Source organism: Panicum hallii, chromosome 5 (assembly GCF_002211085.1).
Source record: "Panicum hallii strain FIL2 chromosome 5, PHallii_v3.1, whole genome shotgun sequence".
NCBI classification, from domain to species: domain Eukaryota; kingdom Viridiplantae; phylum Streptophyta; class Magnoliopsida; order Poales; family Poaceae; genus Panicum; species Panicum hallii.
Window position 1 is genome coordinate 33,893,998 of NC_038046.1, and position 25,925 is coordinate 33,919,922.

The 25,925-nt window shown below is 44.9% G+C and overlaps 1 protein-coding gene across 4 annotated transcripts; it reads right to left on the reverse strand.

Moving 5' to 3' along the window:
* Positions 1-8,576: 8,576 nt before the first annotated feature.
* On the reverse strand, positions 8,577-14,471 carry LOC112893248 (protein LNK2-like). 4 transcript variants are annotated; one of them, XM_025960463.1, is made up of 10 exons: positions 14,164-14,471; positions 11,886-12,255; positions 11,611-11,728; positions 11,382-11,487; positions 11,197-11,292; positions 11,021-11,032; positions 9,785-10,495; positions 9,503-9,660; positions 9,112-9,251; positions 8,577-9,019 (listed from the first exon to the last, which is right to left on the reverse strand). In XM_025960463.1, exons 1-10 carry the CDS (start codon positions 14,191-14,193, stop codon positions 8,973-8,975), a joined length of 1,788 nt encoding a protein of 595 aa, XP_025816248.1. In that variant the 5' UTR covers positions 14,194-14,471; the 3' UTR covers positions 8,577-8,972. The 4 variants fall into 4 exon arrangements, with proteins under 4 accessions (XP_025816248.1, XP_025816246.1, XP_025816249.1 ...); XM_025960461.1 differs by having other exon boundaries at positions 11,021-11,116; positions 14,164-14,469; XM_025960464.1 differs by lacking the exon at positions 11,021-11,032.
* Between the last annotated feature and the right edge of the window lie 11,454 nt (positions 14,472-25,925).

Genomic DNA, 25,925 nt, shown 5'->3' on the forward strand with positions numbered 1-25,925 from the left:
CAATATTTTTGTGTTACCACATATACAATCATAGTATGGAGGAGTTGATTACCACCTTACCACCTTTGTTTAGATCGTTGAGGCACAATCCTAGATATGTGGCCTTTTGGAGCTTTGTAAAGAGGCCTAGGGGTGTCCCCAGTGGATCTAGGTCGCTCTATGCAAGTTAGGCGTATTCTCAATGGTTGAGGTTTATTGGAAAAAGATGATGCGAGCACCCTCTTATCCAACTTTGTCCGATTGGATAAATCACAAGTACACCCTTGCAAGGTTAATAAATCAATTTGAATTGCCACGCTCTCGGTTATGAGCAAGCTTAATTCCCATAGATTCTTCACAGAGTTATAGATGTATGCTTGCCTATAGTTACTTTACTTATGCTTCAATTACTTATTCTACTCTTAATCAACTAAAATTGTGTTGTGGGTCGGATAAAATTAATTAATTTCTTAGTAAGCTAGTACTTGGATTAGAGAGCTTATGCTTATGCAAAAACCAATTTAACTCTAAAGCTTTATTCCTGATGTACCCTCATGGCAAGATCCTTAGTTATTTAATTCGCATAAGATTTGCCAAAACCTTCTGTTCTTATATTGCTTCAGTCCTAAGTTGTAGATGAGCTGGAGCTTGTGTTTGGTCACTTTTATGCCACCGAGCTTGTGTTTGGTCACTTTTATGCCGCCGATCGTGGCGCGGTTTTGTAGACTTTTTGCCACAATAGCGTTTGTGGGCAAAGATACTATTGTTTATCATGCTTTTGTTATCATATCGAGCATTATATGCTAGCTCTCATATTAATGTTAATGTTAATGATACGGCGATTTGCTTTAAGCCGGTACAAATTGGACGATTCTTACATGTATCAAGATGATTGATAGCGAAAACCAAAATAAACTCTTTTGCATGTTGGTTGGACGGCTAACCAAGGAACGCCACAACTATCCAGCACTAAGAATAATGATGACCCGTTGTCCTTCGAAAAATCATTCCCTTTTTTCACACTACTCTAATAGCAACTCCAAGAGGCTAGCAGCAACTCCAAGAGCCTAGCTAAATCCATTCGAATATGTAAAAATGGAAAAAATACTAGAAAAAAAGCAATCCAACAGGCTCTACTTCTTCCTCTCTTCTCTATCTGGTTTGGCATCCCATCCCCTCTGCTAGGCATCTTTGCCGAGTGGCTCCGACTCACAATCTCCCTCCTCGCGCGCGCTCCTCTTTCCCACGACACTTCCTTGTGACAGTTCGTGTACTTATAATGCTAGGCAAATATTTTGTTAGTGTGAAATATGTGTTTGTTTGTATAAAGCTTATGTGTGTTTATGTGAAGCTTTTGAAAAATTTAAAGTGCAAGTAAAGAAGGGGTATTTTTGTAATTATAGAAAAACCTAGGGTTGTTTTTGCAAATGTATTTGGATTAAGGTAATTTTGAAATAAGTAAAGGGTGGTTCTGCAAATATGTTTTTCTTACCTTATGTTTTGTAAAAATATATATATTTACACAAAAGTTGCAATGGAAAATGCGTGTGTTGAAATATGTAAAAAATTTTGGGTAAAGTGGTAAAAATAAGGGTATTTATGTGATTTTATAAAAGTACAAGTCCTTTTATGCAAATGTTTGATTTACAAAAGTAACTTTCAAAATTTACTCAGGACTAAAATGTAAAAGTACAAGTCATCATGACATGTCTATCTAACCATTATGACGAGTCTATCCCATCATTATGACGTGTCATAAATGCTTGCATTTAGGTCCTGAATTTTATAAAGTTACGCTCTTTAGGACGAAAGCAATTCAAATCCGACTTTTGTTCAAAAATTCACGTGTAAAAATATAAGTTTTGAGTTTTTGAATTTGAGCCCTAAAGCAATGTTGTAGAGTTTCAAAAACTCTCCAACTTTCGTTTTGGGCATTTCTTCATTTGGGTTTTAAATCAATGGGAAAATTTGCTTTACAAACAAGTCCCTGCAATTTTCTGATTTTGCGCTTAAGTCCTTGGGAAGTTCTAATTCCCTTTCTTCTCTGATTTTCTTCTCCCTCTGCATTATCTATTCCCTGGCGTCTCCTCTCTTCTTTCTCCACCACACAGTGCTCCTTTTCCCTGCCTCTTTTTCTCTTCTCCACACGGCACTGAGTCAGGCGGCAGCGCCAGAGCGAGCGGAGGCGCTGCGCTAGGCGGCCCAGGCGCGCGCGCGAGCTGGTGGCGCGGCAGCTCGCGGCAGGTGGCGCCGTGCGGGCGGCTGGCAGCGCGTGGCAGGCGCAGGGCGGCGGCTCGGCGGGCGCGAGCGCGCGCGCGGCTGGCGGGCCCAGGAGCGAGCGGCTCGGTGCGAGGGCGACGCAGCGCTGGCGGGGCGGCGCCCAGGCGGTGGCTCGGCGCGCGGGCGAGCGGGCCCAAGCGCGCGGCAGGCGGACGGAGTGGCGCGGCCAGGCAGTGCGCGGGAGCAGGCGGGCCGAGCGGCGCACGGTGTGGCAGGCGGGGCGCGAACGCGGCCCAGGAGGTAGCGCGAGCGGGAGGAGGAAGCGCAGGCCGCGGCTGGCGCAGGGCCAGGCACGCGGGTGTTGGGGCGAGCGGAGGCAGGCCGGTGGCGCGCGGGTGAGGCAGTAGGCGTGCGCGACGCGAAGGAGTGCATGAGCAAGTGCTATGTGCGGCGGCTCGGCTGGGGCGCGGACACAGGGAGCCAGCGAGGGTGTGGCAGTGGCGCGGGCGAGCGCGCGCAGGTGGAGCGGAGGCCGAACAGGCAGGCGCGCGAGTGGTTCGCGACGCGGACGTGCAAGCCCAGGAGGCGCTGGCTCAGTCGGCAGCAGGAGCGTGCGAACGCTGGGCGGCCGGAGTAGAAGCATGGGCGCGCGAGCTTGGCACGCGCGGTAGGCGCTGGAGTGAGTGGCGCATGCACGTGGTGGCGCGGCAGACATGGAACTGAGGCGCGCGCGGTTCGGGCGTGCGCGGACGGAGGTGAAGCGTGGCGGTTCGGGACCGACTCGCACGAGGAGCAACAAGGTCACGCACGGCAGTACCTTGGCAAGGACGGTCGCGAAGGGATCTGCGACGCGGCTAGGCCGAGGCGAGTGCGGGCCCGACAACAGGAGGAAGAAGAATAACCACGCAGGGCGACGACGTGCAGAGCGATGATATGTGGAGGTGGCGACCAGATGCGATGAACTCAGAGGAGCCACGCACGGCGAGCTCCCTTCATCCTTGAGGAGGCGGAGGGGCAGTTATGGCAAGGCGAGCCGGAGGAAAGGCGGCGAAGCGAAGGCGAAGGTTCGAGCGGATTTGAACTAGCATGTCCGCGGATGTAAGCGAGAGTGTTCTACCGGTGGCCAACTCAGCTCGTTTCTGCAGGCGCGTGCGTATGCAGAACAACAGACCACGCGCAAGCAAGTTGGAGGCCGATGGTGTGGAAGCAAAATGGGAGCGGCGGCCTTGCGAATGGGTGCGCAAGTATGCCGACAGTACACGCACCGGAGCAGTCAGGTCAAGGAGGGTTTCTTCTTGCGTGGGAAGAGGAAGTTCAACCGTGAGTAGGAAAACCCTAGGGTTCGCGGAGAAGTCGATATAGCGAACCCATTCGGCTCCATCATCTCGTCCCTGGGGTCCACGACGTTCAGCAGTTCCTACCCTCGTGGATCGCTCAACCGCTATCACCACGAGTCACCACAAAGACTACTCCTTTGGCCATCTTCCACCCACGACAACTCTTCCCGGCAAGCTTTTTCGTCAACCACGGAATCTCGTCATCGTCGAGCTCATCTTATCGTCGATTCTGTTCATTGCGGGAATTCACTTTCCGCCCATTCTTCCTCCACATTCGAAATTACCCCAAGGTTTGGCCTGATTCACTAAATCTTTCTAATGCTGGCGATTCCTTTGCCGGAATATCGTCGTTATCTTATTGTTCTCTGTTTTTCCCCGACCAGGGACTTAATTGCTTTAATTTAGAAAGTTCTAGAGTGTTCTTTGTAAAATTTCCAAAGCATTCTTTATTTCAAATCAGTGAACTTCTACATTTCATAGATTTTCGTAGGAAGTTCATAAAAATGTAAAATCAGTTTGGTAAGTCAAACCCTACAAGTTTTATGTTGTAATCTTGAGTGAAAGTCTTTGATGTGTGGTCTAGGTCAAATGTTAGGGAATGAATGTTTTTTTTGTGCTTTATATTGTATGCTTGTGTTATAGCTGGAAAGTAAGCCATAACATGTATGTCTTAAATAGAGATGTGTGATATTTAGTTAATCCTTTTTCATGAATGCTCATATCCCTACCATCAAGACATTGTTCTCGTCTTGATTGCAATCTCTTTAAGACCCTTTTCGTATAAGGATCCCTGTTAGTTCGTGTGTATCCGCTGCTCAGCTAATACATCTCGGCAGCTGTGCTTCAGTATCGGCTATCAGCTCATCCGCTAAGCATCCGTTTCCTTTGAGTCTATGGTGTTTCTGTGTAACACCTGTCAGTCGATGCTTCTACCATCGGCTGGTTAGTTGATACGGTGGTTACCTTTCTAGTATCGGCTACTGCCGATACAGTTCTTTTGTTCTGTCCTACATCGACTGCACAGAGTCGATGTATCGGAGAAACACACACGATTCTAAAATTCTTGTTATCGGCCGATCCAAGCCGATTTTAGCTATCTTCCATAACAATCTAATATGGCCGATCAAACCTTAGTTTTCCCATCCTTATCCACACACTTCTATCAGTCGATTTATCGACTGAGAGGTCGGCTTTATACTTATCGGTCACATACCCTTAACCACACTCCAATCGGCTATACGTCACTCAATTGTTGTGTTGACGTAATCGAGCCGATACAACCACACCTAGTTACCTAGAATAACACTTAAGCACATCTCAGTTAAGACAACTGCTTTAGGAATCACCCATCTACTGATGTAATCGATGTTTTCATCGATCGTCTAGAAACCCGATGCACTCATCAATCAGCTAAACCCTCGTTGTTTCCAATCAGGTCTGTTGTAACCCTCAACAAGTAGCTGATTCTAATTAGTTGTCCACCTAAAGCTCTACCTAAGTATAGTTTCAGATCCTTTTGGTTGTTATGTAAGTAATATGTTAAATGAGTGTTTAATTGCAACTTTGTTGTGAAGTAAAATAGTTTTGTGTGCACACTTGACTGTAATGTTGCATTGCATGTAGATACGTCTACTTCTGCAAACAGAAACTACGAGATCTCCCAGAAGTCTGCGGAGGATGTTCCTGAAGACCAAGTGAACATCATCAAGGGATTATTTGAACCCCCGAACCAAAGTTCGGAAGATCTTAACTTTACTGACTTCAGTCCCACCAGTAAAGGCAAGCCCCAGACATATCCCATTACTTTATTTACACTGCAATCTATGTCTATTTATATTATATCTTGCATTAAGTCTAGGAGTTGTAATGAAACCCTAGATGCATGAATCTTAGGAACCAATGTATTGAACCCGAGTCCTTATCGCTTAGATGCTCTGCTAAATAGAACCGGTAAAAGTCGGGTGATTTCCTGTCACTCGCGCAATATAGGAGTTGCTTGTTTACAATTCTGCAATCACTATAAGGATAATGGACAGGGTCATGTGTTGTATCATGACCTGAAGGTTTACCCTGTCTGTTTTGTTAAAAGTGGATAAGGTCGCAGCGTGTGGTAGTGGTGGCTAAGCTTTTGAAAGTACTAGCCACATGCCGCGAAATATGGTAAGCGGTAAGCCTAGTACCCGAATGGCCCGGCAAATGGACTTGTCTCCACCACTCGACTTTTATTTTATGTTTACACGCACCGACGTGTGAGAGTACGTTCTGCATGGCAGACAGGAATACGGTTTTTGTAGTCGCGCTACAGACGTATGTCCTGCACGAGTGATGTACGTACGGTCCTGCAGTCGCTTGTGGTGGCCCTGATCCATAACCCGGAATATGAGGGAAACGGTTGCTTGGAACGCCCTGTTGGTATTCCGAGCATGTGAGTTAGGTCTACCTTGCAAGGTTAAATTCGATTCGGATCGTCCGCCTCTCACGAGGATTGAGACTGCTTATTCCTTCTGCCACATCGAGTAAAAAGTATAATTATCGATGGAATAATTTTGATGGATGATAATCTCTATCTTGCTTGTTTAGTATAGGTGCTTACCTAGAATGGCTAATCAAACTAGAATCTGAAAGCTAAAACTTGAAGGTAAGTTATACTCTCTGTTGCTTTTCAACTGAAAATAAACCCAAAGCCTCTACAATGCCTTCATGAGTCTAGTTACGGGCTAAAGTATAACCAAACCCGGGTAAGCCTTGCTGAGTATTAGTATACTCAGTCTTGCTAGTTACTTGTTTTTCAGGTAATGTCTTTGAAGACCCTACTCTTCCCCTGCCTTGGCCCTGTGCTCTTCCAGAAGATTGGTCCGTGGAATGGGATCCGTCCCCGGCCAACACTGATGATACCGAGTGATGTCGTGCCTGGGCTTAGCATGACATCCATCTTGACGGCGTGTTGTGAATTGTCGCGTATGTTTTCCGCTGCTAAAAAACATAACTTTAACAGTTTGTAATGTTTTCTCTAAATTTGAAACTTTGCACTAATGTTGGAAACTCTTGTAACGTAATTCTCTGTGATGTAAAATATGATGGTGACTGTATCTCTGGACTCACCTTCGTGTGAGATAACCTTATTGATCTTGTATTCGGTGGTTTATCGGGACGTTACCCGACAGGCCAAGGGATTATACCGTTTGAAGCACGTTGGAGCCCTCAGGAATGGACTCACGTACTTGAGCCGGTATAATTCAGGTTGGTTCTGCCACATTCCTCCTCCCGCGTGCCCTTCCCGCCCCTGTGCTCCATCCCTACCCAGGCAGCAACCCCGTCCCCGTCTGTGACAGTCAAGTACCTGTAAACTAGGCGCATAATTTGTTGGTGAGAAGTATGTGCTTGTTAGTGTAAAGCTTGTGTGTGTTTGTGTGAAGCTTTTGAAAATTTAAAGTGCAAGTAAAAAGGGTATTTTTGTAATTATGGAAAAACTAAGGTTGTTTTTGCAAAATGTAATTGGATAGGAGGTAACTTCAAAATAAGTGAAGGTGGTTTTGCAAACATATTTTTCTTACTCTATCCCCTGTAAAAAAATATATATTTATCCGAAAGTTACATTTGAAATGTATGTGTTGAAGTGTGAAAAAATTTTGGGTAAAGTTGTGGAAATAAGGGTATTTATGTAATTTTATAAAAGTACAAGTCCTTTTATGCAAGATCAATTCCGGGTAAGCCTTACTGAGTATTAGTATACTCAGCCTTGCTACTTATATATTTTTCAGGTAATGTCTTTGAGGAACCTACTCTTACCATGCCATGGCCCTATGCTCTGCCTGATGGTTGATCCGTGGAGTGGGATCCGTCCCCGGCCAACCCTGATGATACCGAGTGATGTCGTGCCCGGGCTTAGCATGACATCCGTCTTGATGACGTGTGTAAATCGTCGCGTATGTTTTCCGCTGCCAAAAACCATGACTTTAACAGTTTGTAATAACTTTTCTAATTTGGAACATTGTACTACTTTTGGAAACTCTTGTAATGTAATTTCCTGTGATGTAAAATATGATGGTGACTGTATCTCTGGACTCACCTTCGTGTAAAGTAACCTAATTTGATCCTGTATTCGGTGGTTTATCGGGACATTACCCGACAGGCCAAGAGATTATACCGTTTGAAGCACGTTGGAGCCCTCAGGAATGGACTCGCGTACTTGAGCCGGTATAATTCAGGTTGGTACTGCCACACCGTCGATCCGCCGCATGTCGCCACCCCCTCCCCGCCAGCCCGCCCGCCGCTCGCGGCCGCTCCTTCCAGCCCGCGTGCGGCGGTGGAGCAGCACCCGGCTAGCCATCCCAGCCAACGCGCGGCGGCGGAGGCACGCTAGCCGACCCCGCCAGAGACCAAGGAGGCGCGGGCATCCACCCCTCCCTACCACCCCTACCTGCCGACACGGCTCGTCCCCGCTGCTACTCCTCTGCGGCTGAGGAGGCGCGGGTGGTGGCCCCTCCCTGTGTGTGGTTGTCACGCCGCTGCTCCTCCCCATCCCTTGGCGCGCCGGCTCCTGCACCCACCGTGGGACCATGTATTCGCAGCTGTAGATAACCGCCGACACCAGTTGTAGGAACACGCGGCGCGCGGCCTACACAGGCAGGGAGGCAAGCCGGGACAGGAGGTCCCGGCTAGGGCCAGCCAGCTCCATGATGAGGTACACCTTAGAGCGCGTGGTGAGCACCTCATGGAGGCGAAGCACGTTGGGGTGGCGGAGGCGGCGCACGGTGGAGACCTCGCGGAGGCACCAGGCCGGCGTCGCGGATAGTCAAGATTTGAATATAGATAATCAAGATTTAGAGAGTCCGTTGGTTTACCACACTGGTTAGGAAGGTTTCTATTTGTTTACAGTCCTCTAAAACTCTAAATTTAGCTAGAATTATACCTAGGCTCCTGGGAGCTGCTCTAAAGACTTGTATGTGCCAACAACATTTTCCCAGGAAAAAGCTAGCTGAAAACATGGGACGGTTGCCCTACAGAGAAAAAAAAAGGCAAACGGGAGAAGACGTTGAGTCAAACCAAAGGATGTCCAGAGCGGCAGAGCCAAGGTTCCTCATTTTAGGGCTCAACACACAACCACAGGTCCCTATCCAGTCTAAGGTAGATGTTCTTGCTGGAAGCGAAAAAAGATGCTACAATGGTGAAACGGTTACATAGTACACGAAGTAATGATATACAGAGTTCCAGGTGATCAGCATACTGCTGTCACCACCACCACTGATTTACTATCAAGTTGACGTTGAACAGTTCATTGATCAGCATCTGCTTGCTCATTAGAAGATGGCTTTTATATTCATAGGCTCACCAAACGCAAACAAGGAATCCTAATATTAATTAAATTTGAGTAAATCTTATATTATAGCACATCTCGCATTATTGTGGCGGCTGCAACACCATTTCTTGTTCGTTTCATTGATCTTCTGATGGCACAGTAGGAGTTAAGGGTACCTTTGACTCTGCACATTATTAAATTTGCTGAAGGATTACACTTGTTCATTGTGCAAGCATGTATGTAACCTACTATTTAAGCCACATAAGGATAACTCACCAGGTTCAAGTGTCAAGCGAGTTGAGGGTATATCTTCTTTTGTTGCTGTTGCAACCTTAGAGCAATGTCTATGAAACAGCAAATGGGCTACTATTCGGTCAATTGGATTTGTGGTTGTTTCTGCTTCCTTAGTTGGAGATCTGAGATCATGCAAAAGATGGACCGAGTCATTAAAAGCTTTCCATGATTAAAATAATGGACTACAAACTACTAGTACCTAACAAGTGTACATAAAACGTGTTGCTGCTCAGATGTGGTATAGATGGTAAAAAGGACATGATATGAGGTCATTTTAGGTGATTTTAAATTGCATAATACCTGTTATCAAATAGCATTAAAAAACTAATACGAGAACACGTCAACAAACCCATGTTCCAGTGAAGTAATCTACCTTGTTGTCCTAGTAGATGTGTCATGTTCTGAAGCTTCATCTTCATCTTTAGTAGTCTTGTTAGTGCTACTCCTGTCAACGGCAATTTGCCTCTCTGTGGCACTATGGGCCAAGCGAAGCAAACTATCTCGAATGCATAGTCGAGTTTTGGTATCCAACTGTGTGAGAAAGGTAAAAAAAGTTGAAGTTAATTTGTTTTCTGGTAAACATCTTAAGCAACTAAATAATGCTTTCAGTAGACATATGAAGCGTCAATAAAATTGAAAGGGAAGAACAAATTGCCTTGCCAAGAGCATCTTGAAGTTGATAATATATTTTTTCCTCTATATAGGGATCATCTGAAATTGCAGAACTTCTGTGAACCTCGTCATGGCTAGTTGGCATCATCTCAGGCGAAAAGACCTTATTTGTGTTTCCATCTATGACAATTGAGCTCCCTAAAGAATCTGGATTTTTGTTCCTTGTGGAGTATGTTTGAGGTACAATTGTGTCACTGCCAGAACCCTCTTGACCAAATTGTTGCTGTTGTTGCTGAATAGCTATCAGTGCTTGCATTTGCTGCCTGCGCCTAAGCTTTTCGATCTTTTCTTGTGGTGTCATCCTCAGTGGCCTTGATGGTATGTCTTGGCACTTTTCTTTGGAACTTGCATGTTTCGGAGAATCTGCTGAAGTTTGGTAGCTTGTGGCAGGTGATTTTGTCTGATGGTCTTCAGCTTGAACATTTGACACTAATCGAATGGTAGGAAACGGATATGCTGGATACCCATATCCAGGAAAAATAAACTGATTAGAATGCTGTACTGGCCCCATGTTCTTGCTATCCTGGAACAGTGCATATTGAGGAGTCTGGACAGGTTGCATAGGAGCTTGCAAATTGGCTGATGCATTCTGTACTTTGCTCTGGAAGAAGCCACTTGTATCGCTGGATATTTTACTTTTGCCTCTTTCCTCCTGTTTTCTGCGTGACCTCACTGGTCTCTTCTGCATATCTCCCTACATTGAGTGGTTAATTCACATTGAATTAAAGAAAACTCACCCCCTCAAATCAGATGCAAGAAAGTACCAATTGAGTTAAGCAGATTAATCAGAGGCTCCAAAAATAGCTTTCACGAAGAGATTGACTGGGCATATATTGAGCCGATTTTTCCTAACAAAAACTCTACTTTGTGCTTAATGCACTCGAAAGCACCAAAAACTTCTATTACGGATTTCAGAGCAATAATTGGAGCAACCTTAGGCTTAAAAATATGACATATCACATTGTTACAACAAGATTGCCACAAAAAATCATAAGTTATGTCAAAATCAGTTTGTAAACAGAATACAGATCGACACAGCAATTGGAAACCAGCTATATCTTTAACATCCATTGCCCTAAGTGAAAAATGCCATTTTTTCTCATGATATCAATCCAAATAAGAAACTTCAGCATATTAGTTAGTACTTCAGTTTGATATAAAAGCTCTGAAGTGATTTCGTCCATAAAAAGTTTAACAGGGTACACCATATGGCTTCTACCTCCTGCGAGAACTGGTTTGGTTTTCCAGAATATTTGCAAGTCAGATGATTTTTGCTCTCAACTTGCTCTCCAGATTTAGCATTAGCATCTGCTACCTGCCAAAAGTGGATAACAAGAGTAGCCAAGAAATAATTGCTAAACATAGGAACATATGTATATGCATTTATTTGTGTACCTTGTTTTCTTGTTTGGTAATGCCACCGGAAATTTTATTAGTCAGAAGCAAAGAAGGCCCATGATCAGATGATGGTTGTTTATTCAATGGTACTTGCTAAACAAACAGGAGCAAATTGCAGTGAGAAGAATGTGGAACAGAAAAACATGCAATTTTCCAGCACACTAAGAACTACATTTACATACTGGAATCGGGATTGATTGCACAGTATTATCCATCAATTCCGAAGATGCAGAAAAAAAATCACTGTCGTTGGCAACCATCTCATTACAGAATATGGAGTCACTATGGCTGCAAAAAAAAAATCACCTGATAAGATTACGAAGTTGATAGTACAATCCAGTCATGAAAAGAGTCAATGACTGCAAAATCAACTCATGGGTTGAGTAAGAAGTAATGAGTTTCCAATCATACCTAAATAGATGGTCAAAATCATCGAAGTCACCAATATTACCCCAGTCGCAATCAAGGAAGGTGCTACTCTTCTCTTCGTGATCATTACCAAACATTTCAGGTTCACCATCCAGCTGCACTGTACACAGATTAAGAAAAGTGATGTAATTTTCTTCTTTTTCATAAATGCATGATTTTTTTCAGGCACCGATGTAACTATTGGACCAGAAGTTTCCAAATTAAAGCAGGAACATAATAAACATTGGCAATGCAGAATGCTGAAAGAAGAAGCGAACCTGTAGTATTTCCTGTCACTTTCTGTATACTGGGCTCAGCACTGAAATCCAGATATGTGGATGCTATGTTATCATCGCTATAGTTTCTATCGAGCGCAGGATTCAGAGAAGGTAGGTCAGGCCAGGATTCCATGTCAAGTCGTGTAGCTGAAAAATGTGCACTTGTCTGATTTGCATACTGCTTTTCCATCCCTTGAAGTTCAGTTTGACCACCTTCAGAATGTTCAGTAATGCCCACAATACTCACTGTCTCTTCATCATTGTTCTTGTGATCTCCAACACTAACTAACGTACTATCTTCTGCACCTTTAGGGTAAGGCACAATATGGTCTTCACTCTCATTGAACTCAGCCCATATTGCATCCCCTACCTGCATTTCGAAGGGAATAAAACAATGAAAAAAATGGAAATACCCAGTGCTCAAAGCTCCAACAATACAAGACAAAACAAATTTAAATAATCTAAATTCATCTTCTGGAAGACTAACCAGTGCGCCAGTCATCCAATATTCCAATTTGCTAGATCACATAATTTAGATATATTATATTACAAAATCAAATTGAAAAATAGACATATAACTGAAATCCTCTCTAAAATCAAAACACTCCTCCATCAAAAGAAGTAGCCATCCTAGAATGCATGTACTCAATTCTTGGTGAACAACATCATTCTGAATATTCAGACTAGCCAGAAAAGAACTAGAGGGAGATTTTCCATGAAAAATACCTAGGTGGAATTGTAATTCCCTTCTTTTAATAGGGAAAGTCCATTTTACTACCAGAGCAATCCATTTAGTCCGCTGAACTCCTCGGAAAAAATTTAGGCTCAATTTAATCTCCCAAAACTACTTCAGTTGGTGCAGACCCCCGAATGAGATTGTTCTTTTTTGTTTCTCCAGGTATAAGTTGAGTTTTAATTTCAAAATTTTATGTGGCGACTATGAAACTATTTCGTACGTTAGAAAAATAGATTAATGTTTCATATAACTTTTCAAGCATATCTGTGTCTCTAGGATAAATTTGCTAATAAACGTGCCTGACCTATGAAAATAACCACAAAAATTTCTTAATGTATTTCTTCCAATAAAGGGCATAGTGTTCTCTATATGCTCAAAAAATTTGAATTTAAACCTCAAGTTGTACGTGGAGAAAAAAAAAAGGCAAATCTCATTATGGGGTACATTGGACCAAATCAAATACTTTGGGGGAGCAAATCGTGCCAAAATTTTGTTTAAGGGTGTAAGCGGACAAAGTGAATTGTTTGAGGTAGTAAAAATGGCATTTCTTTTTTAGTAAATATACATTAGATGCAACCAAGATTCCAGACATCTGTTCATGTCCAAAACAATAAATTGTGACAGCAAGGAGAAATATAAAAAATCCATAAAGGAGTGTCAGCATTTAACGATGATAATGGTGGATCGTTCATAGTCAAAAGTTCCATAGAAAATTCAGAGCAATAATCAAAGCACAAAGCAACACCATATCAGATAGTATCACTGAAGGTACAGTGTATTCATTATTATATATCTTATCTTTAATTCAGCAGCAAAATGTGTAGAGCAAAATAGCAAAATTTTAAAAGTTCCATGGAAATAGTTAAAACAGCTGAGTAGCATTGCCAACCTATTAGTGTGCGCCAAACCGTGTAGAGCAAAATAGCAAAATTTTCATTAGGATTTAGATCCAGTTTCCATTTCAGTTCAGCAGCAAGGTTGTAAAACATTTATCAGCTCAGTTCACACAGATTTCTTTTCAAACAAACTATGGAGGCAATATTCAGAAATTAGACTCTAAGAGCCATGAAACTTATAAAGACTCCCTTAGCTTCCTTCGTCTAGAAGATACAAGTCCCAACATTTCAGCACTGCACCGTGCACTAAACAATCTTAAAAGCATCAGAGCACTAAAAGTAGAGGTAAACCAAGCTGATTTGTCCTATTACCATGTAGTTAGCACAGAAAGTGAAGGGGCAATAGATTGCGAGCAGAAGCGAAGAGTTCGACTGCATCCCTGCAGCAGCACTACGCAGCCACAATTCCACCCTTCCGCTCGCAACTTCCTGCTCCTCCAACACCCTCAACTTAGACCTCTAAGAGAAGTGGAAGAATAGCAAAATTCCCTTCCGGAACAACCACATCCAAACTAAAACCTAGTGAATTTGAGCACGTGGGGCACGAACTGACGGACGAATCACACAGCCGGAGCAGATCCAGACGCGCGAGCAAGCATAGCGCAAGATCCTAGATTATGACTGAAGGGGAGACGGGGAGGGACACCTGCTGCTGCTCGTCGTTCCAGTCGAACATCCTGCTCAGGTGGCGGCCGCTGTCGCGGGTGCCGCCCTCGAACCCGAGCCCGAATTGCGTTTCCCCCCGAGTCCCGACGGTCGCATCTCCGGCCGTCGAAAAGTCACCCCAACTCGCCGGCACGGCGAAGTCTTGCGCCGTCCTCTCCTATCGTCCTCCACCACCCGTGCTGAGTTGTTGCCTTCTTCCCTCCTCCCGTTGCGGCCTTGCCCCTTCGGCGCGCCTCTATCTCTCTCTCCCTCTCTCTCTCCCCACCCGCCGAGAGGAGTCCAGGGAACGGAGAACGCGTGGGCGCCACTGATTGGGCAGGCGGCTGCGGTGGGGAGTTGGAGATCCACGTGTGCGGGGGCGCATCTCGGGTAGTGGCCGAGAGGGCTCGATCAAATACCACACGCTGATTGGCTGCGGGGTTCGGCTAATAATATATGCAAGAGCGGGCTTCACACTATATTTACTCGTCTCTCTCCCTAATATTTAAAAATTAATACTTTAATAATTAAACATGCTCTAGCAGATTACCAATCCAATAGCCAATATCTAAAAATTTTCGGTAATCACCAAAACACAAAGGAAAATAAGAGCATCTCAACATATTACTCGTACCTCACACCGAAAATATACTCTCTCTCTCCATTACAAATAACTAATTTTGTATTTTTGGTAATGGTTGTTGCAGCAGACTAGCAAAATTTAATCATCAAAAATAGGGTAGAAAGATAAATCCTCTTCATTTAGAGTGGAGCGAGGTGTGTTTTGGTGATTAAAAATAAACTTTTAGGTATTCGGGATTGGATTAGTAATCTGGTAGAGCACATCCAATCACTGAACATCAAACTTTGGTATTGGTGAGAGAGATGAGAAATTGTTGGAGATGCTCTTATCCCTCTATTCTATTTTTGGTGATTCGATTTTGGTAGTTTGCTGCAGCAACCATTAGCAAAAACATAAAATAGTTATTGGTAATGGAGAAAGAGTATTGTTTGGGTGTGAGGTATGAGTAATTTGTTGGAGATGCTCTAAGAGCAACTCCAGCAGAAACCCCTAAATTAGACCCTCCAAATGCTCAAGGGGTGTCTGTATTTTTTAGGAGCCTTCAAATTTGATCGGACCCGAGCAATAGCTGTCAATTCTAACTTATAATAGAGGCCTACGTAGAGACCTCTATGAAGTAAGTTAGGAGGATGTTTAGAGAATCTATTGGAGTTGCTCTAAGGTTTCATTTGGATGAGATTTTAGATTTTTGGAGAAGCTAGATTTTGCTGGATTATGAAAAGCTAAATTTAGAATAAAATCTAGATGGTGGTATTTGGATAGCTGGATTATATTAGCTAATTTTAAGATTTTTGGTGCACCCAACGAGTCAACGCCCTTGCTTTCTTTTTATCATCATCTATAGTACAATATTTGGGCGAGAGGACGCAAGGGGGACTGAGGGGTGGCTGAGGAAGGAGCAAGCATTCAGGCACCCTGATGAGGACATCACTAATATGAATACAATTATATTAGTGCATTCTTATCCAAAGGTGAATTAACTCTATATCAAGATCAAATTCGATACATATGAACAATTAATGCTACACTATGATTTCTATGCATTCTCGTTTTCAGAATTACTTGACTGGATAAATCCGTGTGTGATATTATATGGAAAACATGGAGGACCAAAGAAATTGATTGGGGACTAAGCCCAAGTCTTCCCATTGTTCTCCACCAGGCCACCACTTCACTTTTGGTGCAAGGAAAGAAAGAGTTCAAATCCAACACATTTTGGATGTTGGATTCGGACTACAGGATAGAACCAAATTGTAATGGCTGCCACGACTTCATACGGACTCCGATTGGGGGGTTCTTGGACTTCACGGGAAGCTTATAAAGTCTACTTTCATATAGATCTAGACTCATGTCAATATCATCTTCGAGACGGGCGCAATCGCTGATTTACTACAAAGATATTTTCTGTCCACGGTGCTGCGTGACCTGATTTTGGCACGATGGGGTTCGTATCAAGTGGGGCCCAACAGGGACGTGTCCTATGGTTTAAGGACGACCTCCACCACGTCCTGGTCGTCCTCTACCCTCTCATATATCTTCATAGCCACCACAAACAGATTGAGTTTTGTTTTGTTGAAAGTTTAGCCATTGCTACTTACTTATAGACGCGTGTGTCGGCTAGATCATCCATTCTACTCGATTCAGAACCCCACCTTTTTTATTTTAGATTGGTTGTTATCTCCATATTTGCAATTGAGTTGCTTGTTCTACTTGTTCTTCGATTGCTTGCAGGACGAGTGCCCTAGTGGTCGGGTGTTGCGCTTCACAGGATCGCAACAGTCATTGGAGGTGGTATATCGGTTGCTAAGGCGCAACATCCTTGGAAGGCTGAAGTCGGGCCGTGAACGTCGTCTCCATCCACCAATCGAGTGAACCTGTTAGAATTTATTCCCGATCTTTCGATGAGAGTGGATGGATAACTCGATTGGTGGATGGAGACGACGTTCATGGCCCGACTAAAGCTTTCTAAGGATGCTACGCTTTAGCAACCGATACACCACCTCCAATGGCTGCCGCGATCTTATGGAGCGCAACACCCGGCCACTAGAGCACTCGTCCTACAAGCAATCAAAGAACAAGCAACTCAATTGCAAATATGGAGATAACAACCAATCTGAAATCATAAAGGTGGGGTTCTGAATCGAGTAGAACGGATGGTCTAGCCGACACATGCGTCTACAAGTAAGTAGCAATGGCTAAACTTTCAATAAAACAAAATCCAATCTGTTTGTGGTGGCTATGGAGGTATCTGAGAGGGTAGAGGACGACCAGGACGTGGTGGAGGTCGTCCTTAAACCCTAGGACGCGCCCCTGTTGGGCTCCACTTGATACACACCCCATCGGGCCAAAATCAGGTGGCGCAGCACCGTGGACAGAAAAGGTCTTTGTAGTAAATCACTGATTGCGGCCGCCTCGAAGAAGATATGGACATGAGTCCAAATCCATATGAAAGTAGACTTTATAAGCTTTCCATGAAGTCCAAGAACCCCCAATCGGAGTCTGTATGAAGTCGTGGCAGCCGTTACAACTTGGCTCTGTCCTGCAGTTTGAATCCAACATTCAAAACATGTTGGATTTGGACTCTTTCTTTCCTTGTACCAAAAGTGACGTGGTGGCCTGGTGGGGAACATTGGGAAGACTTGGGCTTGGTCCCCAATCAATTTCTTTGGTCCTCCATGTTTTCCATGTAATTTCCACACACGGCTTTATCTAGTCAAGTAATTCTGAAAATGAGAATGCACAGAAATCATATTGCAGCATTAATTGTTCATATGTATCGAATTTAATCTTGATATAGAGTTGATTCACCTTTGGGCAAGAAGGTACTAATATAGTCGTACCCATGCTAGTGATGTCCTCATCACACCCCGCATGGGGTTTGCGACACCTAGGCTAGGACAGGCGGCGGCTGGCCAGGGATGGCGCCCCGGGCAGGGAGGGGCACGGCCGCCAGGCTAGGGACGGCTACCTGGGTGGGGATAGGCACGGCTGTGATGGGGAGCTAGCGCCTCATCGGTGGTGAGGTGCTCTGTACGTAGCCACGGAGCGTGAAGCAAAAATACAGGGGGCAGTTTGCTCTTGGATGGCCGCTCGTTCCCTGTTTCTTAATCTGGTATTCTAGCCGATAGGATGAGGCTACATGCTTGAAGTCTAAATTGGCTAGACATTTGAACTTGGAACGACTGCGGTATATGAGGTCTTCAAAAAAATTTGCGTGGCAGGGGCCGAAGTCCATTATGTCCTATAGGAAGATAAGGGCAAATTGGTGTAATTTCTACAGAAGGATAATGGGCAAAATGGTCATTTTGACATGCAATAGCTGCTAGAAGCTAATCCGCTCCAACTTCTAGAATTTTGAGAATCTGAGAATCCAGCTTCTAAAATTTGGAGCAAAATCTAGCGCATTTGGAAGCTGGCCAGATTCTAGGTTCTGCCTTTTGGAAATCCTGTAGCTTCCAAACGGGCCTTAAAAGCCCACTCATATAGTGGTGTAGCTATAGATGTAGACTAAACTATTTTGCCAACCTTATTCTCTTATAAGAATTCTAGAAATATGTGCATCACCCGGCTATAAACGAACAACCCTTTCTCTTCTCTCTCATCTTCTCCTTTTTCAAACTCATCACAAATCTGATGGGACAACTCTTGCAGTCCGCTTACATCATTCTATTATACTTGCTCTTAGCGGGCTTACAAATTAGTTTGCTGTTGGGTAGCTGCTTTGGTACGGCGGGTCTCGTTTACCTCATCTGGTATGATATTAAGTGTATATATGAATACGGATATGTTAATTCACGAGCAGAGGTCAACCTGGGCCGTGGCCTACTAGCCTAAATCGAAACCTAGGATATTGGTTAATAGCTTACGACTCATCAACTTCCCTAAGCTCGCTTGTGCCGCCTGCTGCCCGCCGGCCTCGCCTCCACTCACTGATAGCTTCGTAATCTCTAGATTCCAGCTGTCACAATCCGCAAATCCCCATTCTGGAATGTCCTAATCCAATCAGCCAATCCCTAGCTCCGGACTGCCGGGCAACAAGGGCAATTCTTGATCAGGGGTTCAACAATTTAGCATCGTCGGCAACGGCAAGTGCAGGTAACAAGGTAGGTGCTTTATCTGCTTCTTCTGACTTGTGTACCTTGCTTCCGATCATCAAGTCCCTGGATCTCATTTGATTTATTTATCTCTGATGTCCTAGTATATGATTCTCCAATTTTACTGCTAAGATTAGCTTCTAATCTTTTAGGTACAAATGGTTAAAGAGAAACTCATTTATGAATTTTTGGTGATATGTTGTAGAAAACAATAACTTTATACCAACTTATTGCATAGAGTGCGCTAAAAGTGATTCAAGAATTTAACGTCACCATCTGAAATAATAGTACAAGGCATACCATGCGAGCGAACAATCTCTTTGAAAAAGAGGTAAGCAATATAAACATCATCATCGCTTTTATGATAAGGAATAAAGTATGCAATCTTGGAAAATCTAAAAATGGTATTCCTTCTCCTTTTAGTCCTAGGCAATCCAAAACTAAAATCTATAGAAATATTTGCCCGAGGAACGGAAGAAACAAGAAGAGGCGTATACAAACCATGTGGATTCAAACGAGACTTAACTTTTTTACATGTTAAGCAGCGAGTCATGAACCGCTGTACGTCTCGCTTCATTTTTTGCGAAAAGAAATGTGTGGCCAAATCTTCTTCCATCTTCCTGACATCAAAATATCCCATCAAACCGCCTCCATGTGCCTCCAACAACAGAAGATGAACGGAAACAACTAGAATGCAAAGAGGGTTAGCTATAAACAAGTACCCATCATTCATCTCAAATTTATTCTATGAACGGCTCTCATTGCAGTTTCCAAACACATCTTTAAAATCAGCATCAAGTTCATACTATCCCTTAATCGATTCAAGCCTACAAAATATGACAATTGAGTTGAGACAACATGGTATGGCATCTTGACAAAGAATCAGCAATCACATTATGTTCCCTTTCTTATATTTGATGATGTAAGGAAAAGATTCAATAAATTTAATACATTTAGCATGTGTTTTGTTCAATTTAGCTTGACTACGAACATGATTCAAAGATTCATCATCAGAATGTATTATTAACTCTTCCGGCCAAAGATAATGTTGCCAAATTCCCAAAACTTGCACTAAAGCATATAACTCTTTATCATAAGTAGAATAATTCAGCGAAGGCCCATTTAATTTTTCGCTAAAGTATGCAACAGATTTACCTCTTTGTAGTAGCACTCCTCCAATACCAATGCCGCTTGCATCGCATTCTAGATCAAATTTCTTGCTAAAATCAGGAAATTTGAGTAGTGGTCCATGTGTAAGCTTCTCCTTCAACGTCTCGATAGCTTGTTCTTGTGCTGCCCTCCAATGGAATGTAACTCCTTTCTTTATCAACTCACTAAACAAGGCAGCAATGGTGCTTGTAAGGAAAATGGCCCTTAAGCCATTGTTTATGATTTTGATGATTGAATAACAACATAATTATTGGGACTAATGTTTTGTCAAACATACTTTCGTAGATGTTTATAGGTTCCAAGAATGCAAGGTAAGCCAATGATCAAGAAAGAAAAGACATGAGTTAGAAACTCAAAGAGATTGAATTGGACGAGTTTGCTCAACTCAGCTGTCCTTATTTTGCATGATAGACTAAATCAGTCAGGAGAAGTGGGGGTCAGTGAATTAGTCGGTCGTCCTAGGCTCTACTCCTTATTTTGCCTGACAGATTAAATCGTTCAGGAGAAGTGGGGGTCACTGAGATAGTCGGTTGTCCCAGGCTCTACTACACTTTGAGAGTGCATAGACAGATTAATTCAGTCCTCTCAGGCGCATATGATTAAATTAGCCAGTGAGGGTGTCAAGTTTTGCAAATCGCTCTAGATTGACAGTAAGGTTTGGTGATCGTGAAGAAAAGGCTCAGACCGAATCAATCGGTCAGCTGTCAGTGACCGTTGGCCCTGTTTGAAAAGGTAGTGTTGGTATTTCTTAACGACGAATAAATCCTACCGCTGTAGCACTTCACCCGGAGAGTATTTAGGGTATCATAAATTCTTAGGAAACGGAGGTGTAACGGTCTTCTAGCTAGTTTACCTTGAACAGTAAGAGATAAAATGGCCGTGGGTAGAGTGGTTTGCCTAAGGGAAAGGGTCAAGGAAAGATAAAATCTAGCTTTTACACATTTACCTCGGGCACCGGTTTGACTCTGATCTGTCAGAGACCTCCAGTCATTAGCTCTACTCTGACCCCGAACGTGAGGGATTTTACAAGCTTCGCCGAAAGCATAGCGGATGTACAGGGCTGTCACCTCCTGCCGTCTACCCTGCAACACCGTGGGGGCTCGCAGCAAACAAAGGTAATCTAAAGCCTAAACACCATGTTTATACCAACGACTACTGCTCTAGCATCGCGCAGGGTTCTCCCATCTTTATCAAGGGCCCTCTACTAGAGTATCCACTACAAGAACGGATGATGAACCTGTAAACGAATAACAACAAGAGAATAACTTTAACAAGAACTTTAACTCTTAGATAAACTCAGGTACTTACTCAAAATATTTGTACCTGCCGAGGTACAAGGTCGAAGAGAGGCCGACAAGTCTGGTTCTTCTCCGGGCCTTCTCCTCACACGCTCCCTATCCTAATTTTACAATTAAGGCCGACAAGTCCGGTTCTTCTCCAGGCCTTCTCCAAAATGTGTTGTGTGTTGTAGGGGTGTTCTCTCCTCCTTTTATAGCTTGGATAGGTCGGTCCTGGCTGGTGTTATACAAGGAAACCCTGGGCATCGACTTCTAGAGGATAAGGATGATCTTCCTGCCAAGATGCACCTGCCCGGGAGCCTGGCTAGGGTCGGCCAACCCAGGGGGTCGGCCAACTCCCTGGTGGGCCCCCTAGCCACCTCCTTTCCCTGGTATACTGACAGGTGGGCCTTGGTTATGATTTGGTGGGATTCCCTCGGAGTTGAGTCGATTTGGTGTGATTTTGTGCATTCACTGTGCGTGTTATTCATGTTTTCCCCTAGTTTCCGTTCATGGGTGCCTGCATGTCATAATTCACCAAAACTTGTGGAACTAGTTAGAATAGCTAAGTTTTATGATTATTTTAATATTGAAAGATGCAGGAGTTGACGGTTGATTTTGGAACTTAAGGACCGTCAACAGGGAGCACCGATTAATATTATGAGGCAAATATTACCTGACCGAATTAGTCAGTCAGTGCTATGTGTGCAACATAAAGGGCAACGGCTAGTTTCTTGATTATGGCTATATATACACCATATGCCCGGCCATTTGAATGGTGTTTGAGCTTGGGAAAGTTGGAGACTTGTGTTCCACACATATTCAAGTGCTCTATCCACCAAAGTGCTAAAGGGAAGATTAAGGTAATTACCAAAAGCCTTAGGGTTTGATTAGTGCTAGTTTAGGCCTCTTAGCGCATTGCTTTAGGTGTTAGCCTAGAGTTAGGCGAGGTTTGCATACCTCATTGTTATCGGTGCTTGCGTGCACCAAGTGTTGTAAATACGGGGCTTGTAAGTCTTGCAAGTCCCTCCAACGGAGTTTGTGGAGAGGCCGCTGGTGCTTGTGAGAGGGAGAGAGGCCTTCAGCATTTTGCTAAAGCTCTACCTAGTGAAGATGGCGGCGAGCATCTGGTAGAGGAAAGGCAGAGACCCACTTGCGTGTGGGTAAGGCCCGTCAGCTATCCACAGAGTTACTCGACCGGGAGCATGGCCCTTGCGCGGGCATTCCCTCGCGAGGGGCTCCAATGAGGATTAGTGGAAAGCAAGAGGTTTCCAATACCTCGGTAAAAAGTCATCGTGCCGGGACTTTGCATTCTCTACGCCATTTACATTCCGCACTACTTCTTACACTTACATTCCGCGTTTACCTTTCCTAGAATTGCCTTGTGTAGTATATAGGTGTGACAGTTCATGTACCTGTAAGCTAGATATATAATTTGTTAGTGTGAAGTATGTGCTTGTTAGTGTAAAGCTCATGTGTGTTTATGTGAAGCTTTTGAAAATTTAAAGTGCAAGTAAAAAGGGGTATTTTTGTAATTATGGAAAAACTAGGGTTGTTTTTGCAAAGTGTATTTGGGTGTGAGGTAACTTTAAAATAAGTGAAGGGTGGTTTTGCAAACATATTTTTCTTACTTTATGTCCTCTAAAATTATATATTTATCCAAAAGTTGCATTAGAAATGTATGTGTTGAATTGTATAAAAATTTGGGTAAAGTTGTGAAAATAAGGGTATTTATGTAATTTTATAAAATTACAAGTCCTTTTATGCAAGTATTTGATTTACAAAAGTAACTTTCAAAATTACTTAGGACTAAAGTGTAAAAGGTGCAAGTCATCATGACATGTCTATCCAATCATTATGACGTGTCTATCCCGTCATCATGACGTGTCATAAATGCTTGCATTTAGGTCCTAAATGTTATAAAATTTCGCTCTTTAGGACAAAAGCAATTCAAATCCAACTTTTGTTCAAAATTTCACGAGTAAAGATATAAGTTTTGAGTTTTTGAACTTAGGCCCTAAAGCAATGTTGTAGAGTTTGAAAAACTCTCCAACTTTCGTTTTGGGCATTTCTTCATTAGAGTTTTAGATTGATGAGAAATTTATGTTTTACAGAAAAGACCCTGCAGTTTTCTAAATTTGCACATAAGTCCTTGGCAGAATTCCAATTTCCCTTCTCCTCTGTTTCTCTTCTGTCTGGCACCCTTTTCTTTCCCACCGCCGGCCCTATCTTTATCCATCCCGGTTCTTCTTCCCTTCTCTCTCTTGCTCTCCTCCATGCGGCAGCAGTTGGTCTGGCTCCAGACGGCGGCGCCCAGGGGCGCTCCTGCCCCGGGCAGCGGCGTAGCGCGCTGGGCGAGCGGCTCCGCGCGGGCATAGGCGCGGCGCAGGCGGGCGCTGCGTGGGCGACGGCGCGGCTCAGCGCAGGCGAGCCGGCGCGAGCGAGCGGAGGCGCGGCTCGGCTCGGATGCGGCAGCTGCGGCAGCAGGCAAGCGACGGCTCAGGCGGGCGGCAGTGGCGCGGTCGGGCCCAGGGGAAGAGCACCGACGGCGGGCTGGAGGAGGCGCGCGCGCGCGAGGAGAGGCACCAGCGCAGGGCGGCTCGGCGCAGGGTGGCTCGGCACCCGCGGCCCAGGCGCAGCGCGAGCGGGCGGCTGCGGCCGGCGCGGGGGCGAGTGGGCGCTGGTGCAGAGCAGTTGGATGCGGCGCGCGTGAGCTGAGCAGGCAGCAAGCGTTGGGACGCGGGCGCAAGTAGAGGCGAACTGGCGGCGTGAGCGGCACACGGGCGGTGCATGCAGGGGCCGTGCGCCAGGAGAGGTGGCCGAGCAGGACGACGACGTGCAGGCGTGCGTGTGTGGATGCGGGACCGGCGGCGCGTTGTGGAACAGTCTGCACGAGCTTGAGCGTAGAGCTCGCGGTGCTAGAACGCGCAGGCACATGTACGCGGAGGTGTCGGTGAGGCTGTCGGCGATGGCGCAGGAGCGGAGTTCAGGGCTCGCGGTGCCGCGGCACGACGACTCGGCGCGGACCCGCACGGGGAAAGCAATGGAGCCGCGCGTGAAGGACGTCGGAAACCATTGAGGAGGAAGCCGTGGATGAAGTCAGGCGGCACTGTGAACTGCTCGTGGAAAATGGAGGTGACCTGGCGCGGACGGCAGCGGAAGGTGTGATCCTGATGCAGGCAGGCCTCGGTCCTCGGGAAGGCGGAGGAGCGGTTATGGCGTGACGAGCCGGAAAGAAAGGCGGCGAAGCGGAGGTGGCGACTGGATGCAACGAGCTCGAAGGAGCCACACACGGCGAGCTCCCTCCACCCATGCAGAGGTCGAAGCAGGAGCAGCGCGACGCGGGTTCGACGCGCGACGCAGGACTGACGGCCGACTCATTTCGTTTACGCAGGCGCGTGCGTATGCAAGGCAACCGACCACGCGCATGCAGGCTGGGGGCCGTTGGTGCGGGAGCAGAGCAGAAGCGGCGCACCGGAGATGCAACTTAGCGCGACGGTTCTGCAGGAGGCTACGCGAGTGTGCCGTCCATGTTTCAGTGGCACACGTGCGTGAGCAGAGGAAATTCAACCCGTGAGCAGGAAAACCCGGAGGTTCGCGAAGGAAGCGGTATAGCGAACCAATCCGGCTCTATCGTCTCGTTCCATGGTCCACGACGTCCAACAGTTCTTACCTCTCGTGGATCGCTCAACCGCTATCACCATGATTCACCATGGAGACTACTCCTTCGGCCATCTTCCACCCACGGCAACCCTTCCCGGCAAACTTCTTCGTCACCCACGGAATCTCGTCACCGTCGAGTACTTCTCGTCGCCAATCCTGTCCATCGCAGGAATTGACTTTTTGCCTATTCTCCTCCACAACCAAGGCTACCCCAAGGTTTGCCCTGATTCACTGAATCTTCCTAATGCCGGTGACTCGTTTGCCGGAATATCGTCGTTATCTTCCTGTTCTCTGTTTTCCCTGACCAGGGACTTGATTGCTTTGATTTAGAAAGTTCTAGGGTGTTCTTTGTAAAATGTCCAAAACCTTCTTTATTTTAAATCAAAGAACTTCTACATTTCATAGATTTCCGTAAAAAGTTCATAAAAGTACAAAATCAGTTTTGTCTGAAGCCCTAGGTCAAAATCTACAAGTTGTATGTTGTGATTTTGAGTTGAAAGTCCTTGATGTGTGGTCTAGGTTAAATATTAGGAAATGTGTGCTTTATTTGTACCCTATGTGATATGCATGTGCTGTAGCTGAAAGGTAAATCATAGGATGTATGTCTTAAGTAGAGATGTGATATTTAGTTAATCTCTTCACACGAATGCTCATATCCCTGCTATCAAGATCTTGTCCTTGTTTTGATTGCCGTTTCCTTAAGGTCCTTTTCGTATAGAGATCCTTGTTAGTCCGTGTGTATCTGCTGCTTATCCAATGCATCTCTGCAGCTATGCTTCAGCAACGGCTATCAGTTCAGCCGCTAAGCATCCGTTTCCTTGAGTCTATGATGTTCCTGTGTAACAGCTGTCAGTCGATGCTTCTACCATCGGCTGGTTAGCTGATACGGTTGTTACCTTTCTAGTATCGGCTACTGCCGATACAGTTCTTTTGTTCTGTCCTACATCGGCTGCATATAGTTGATATATCAAAGGTG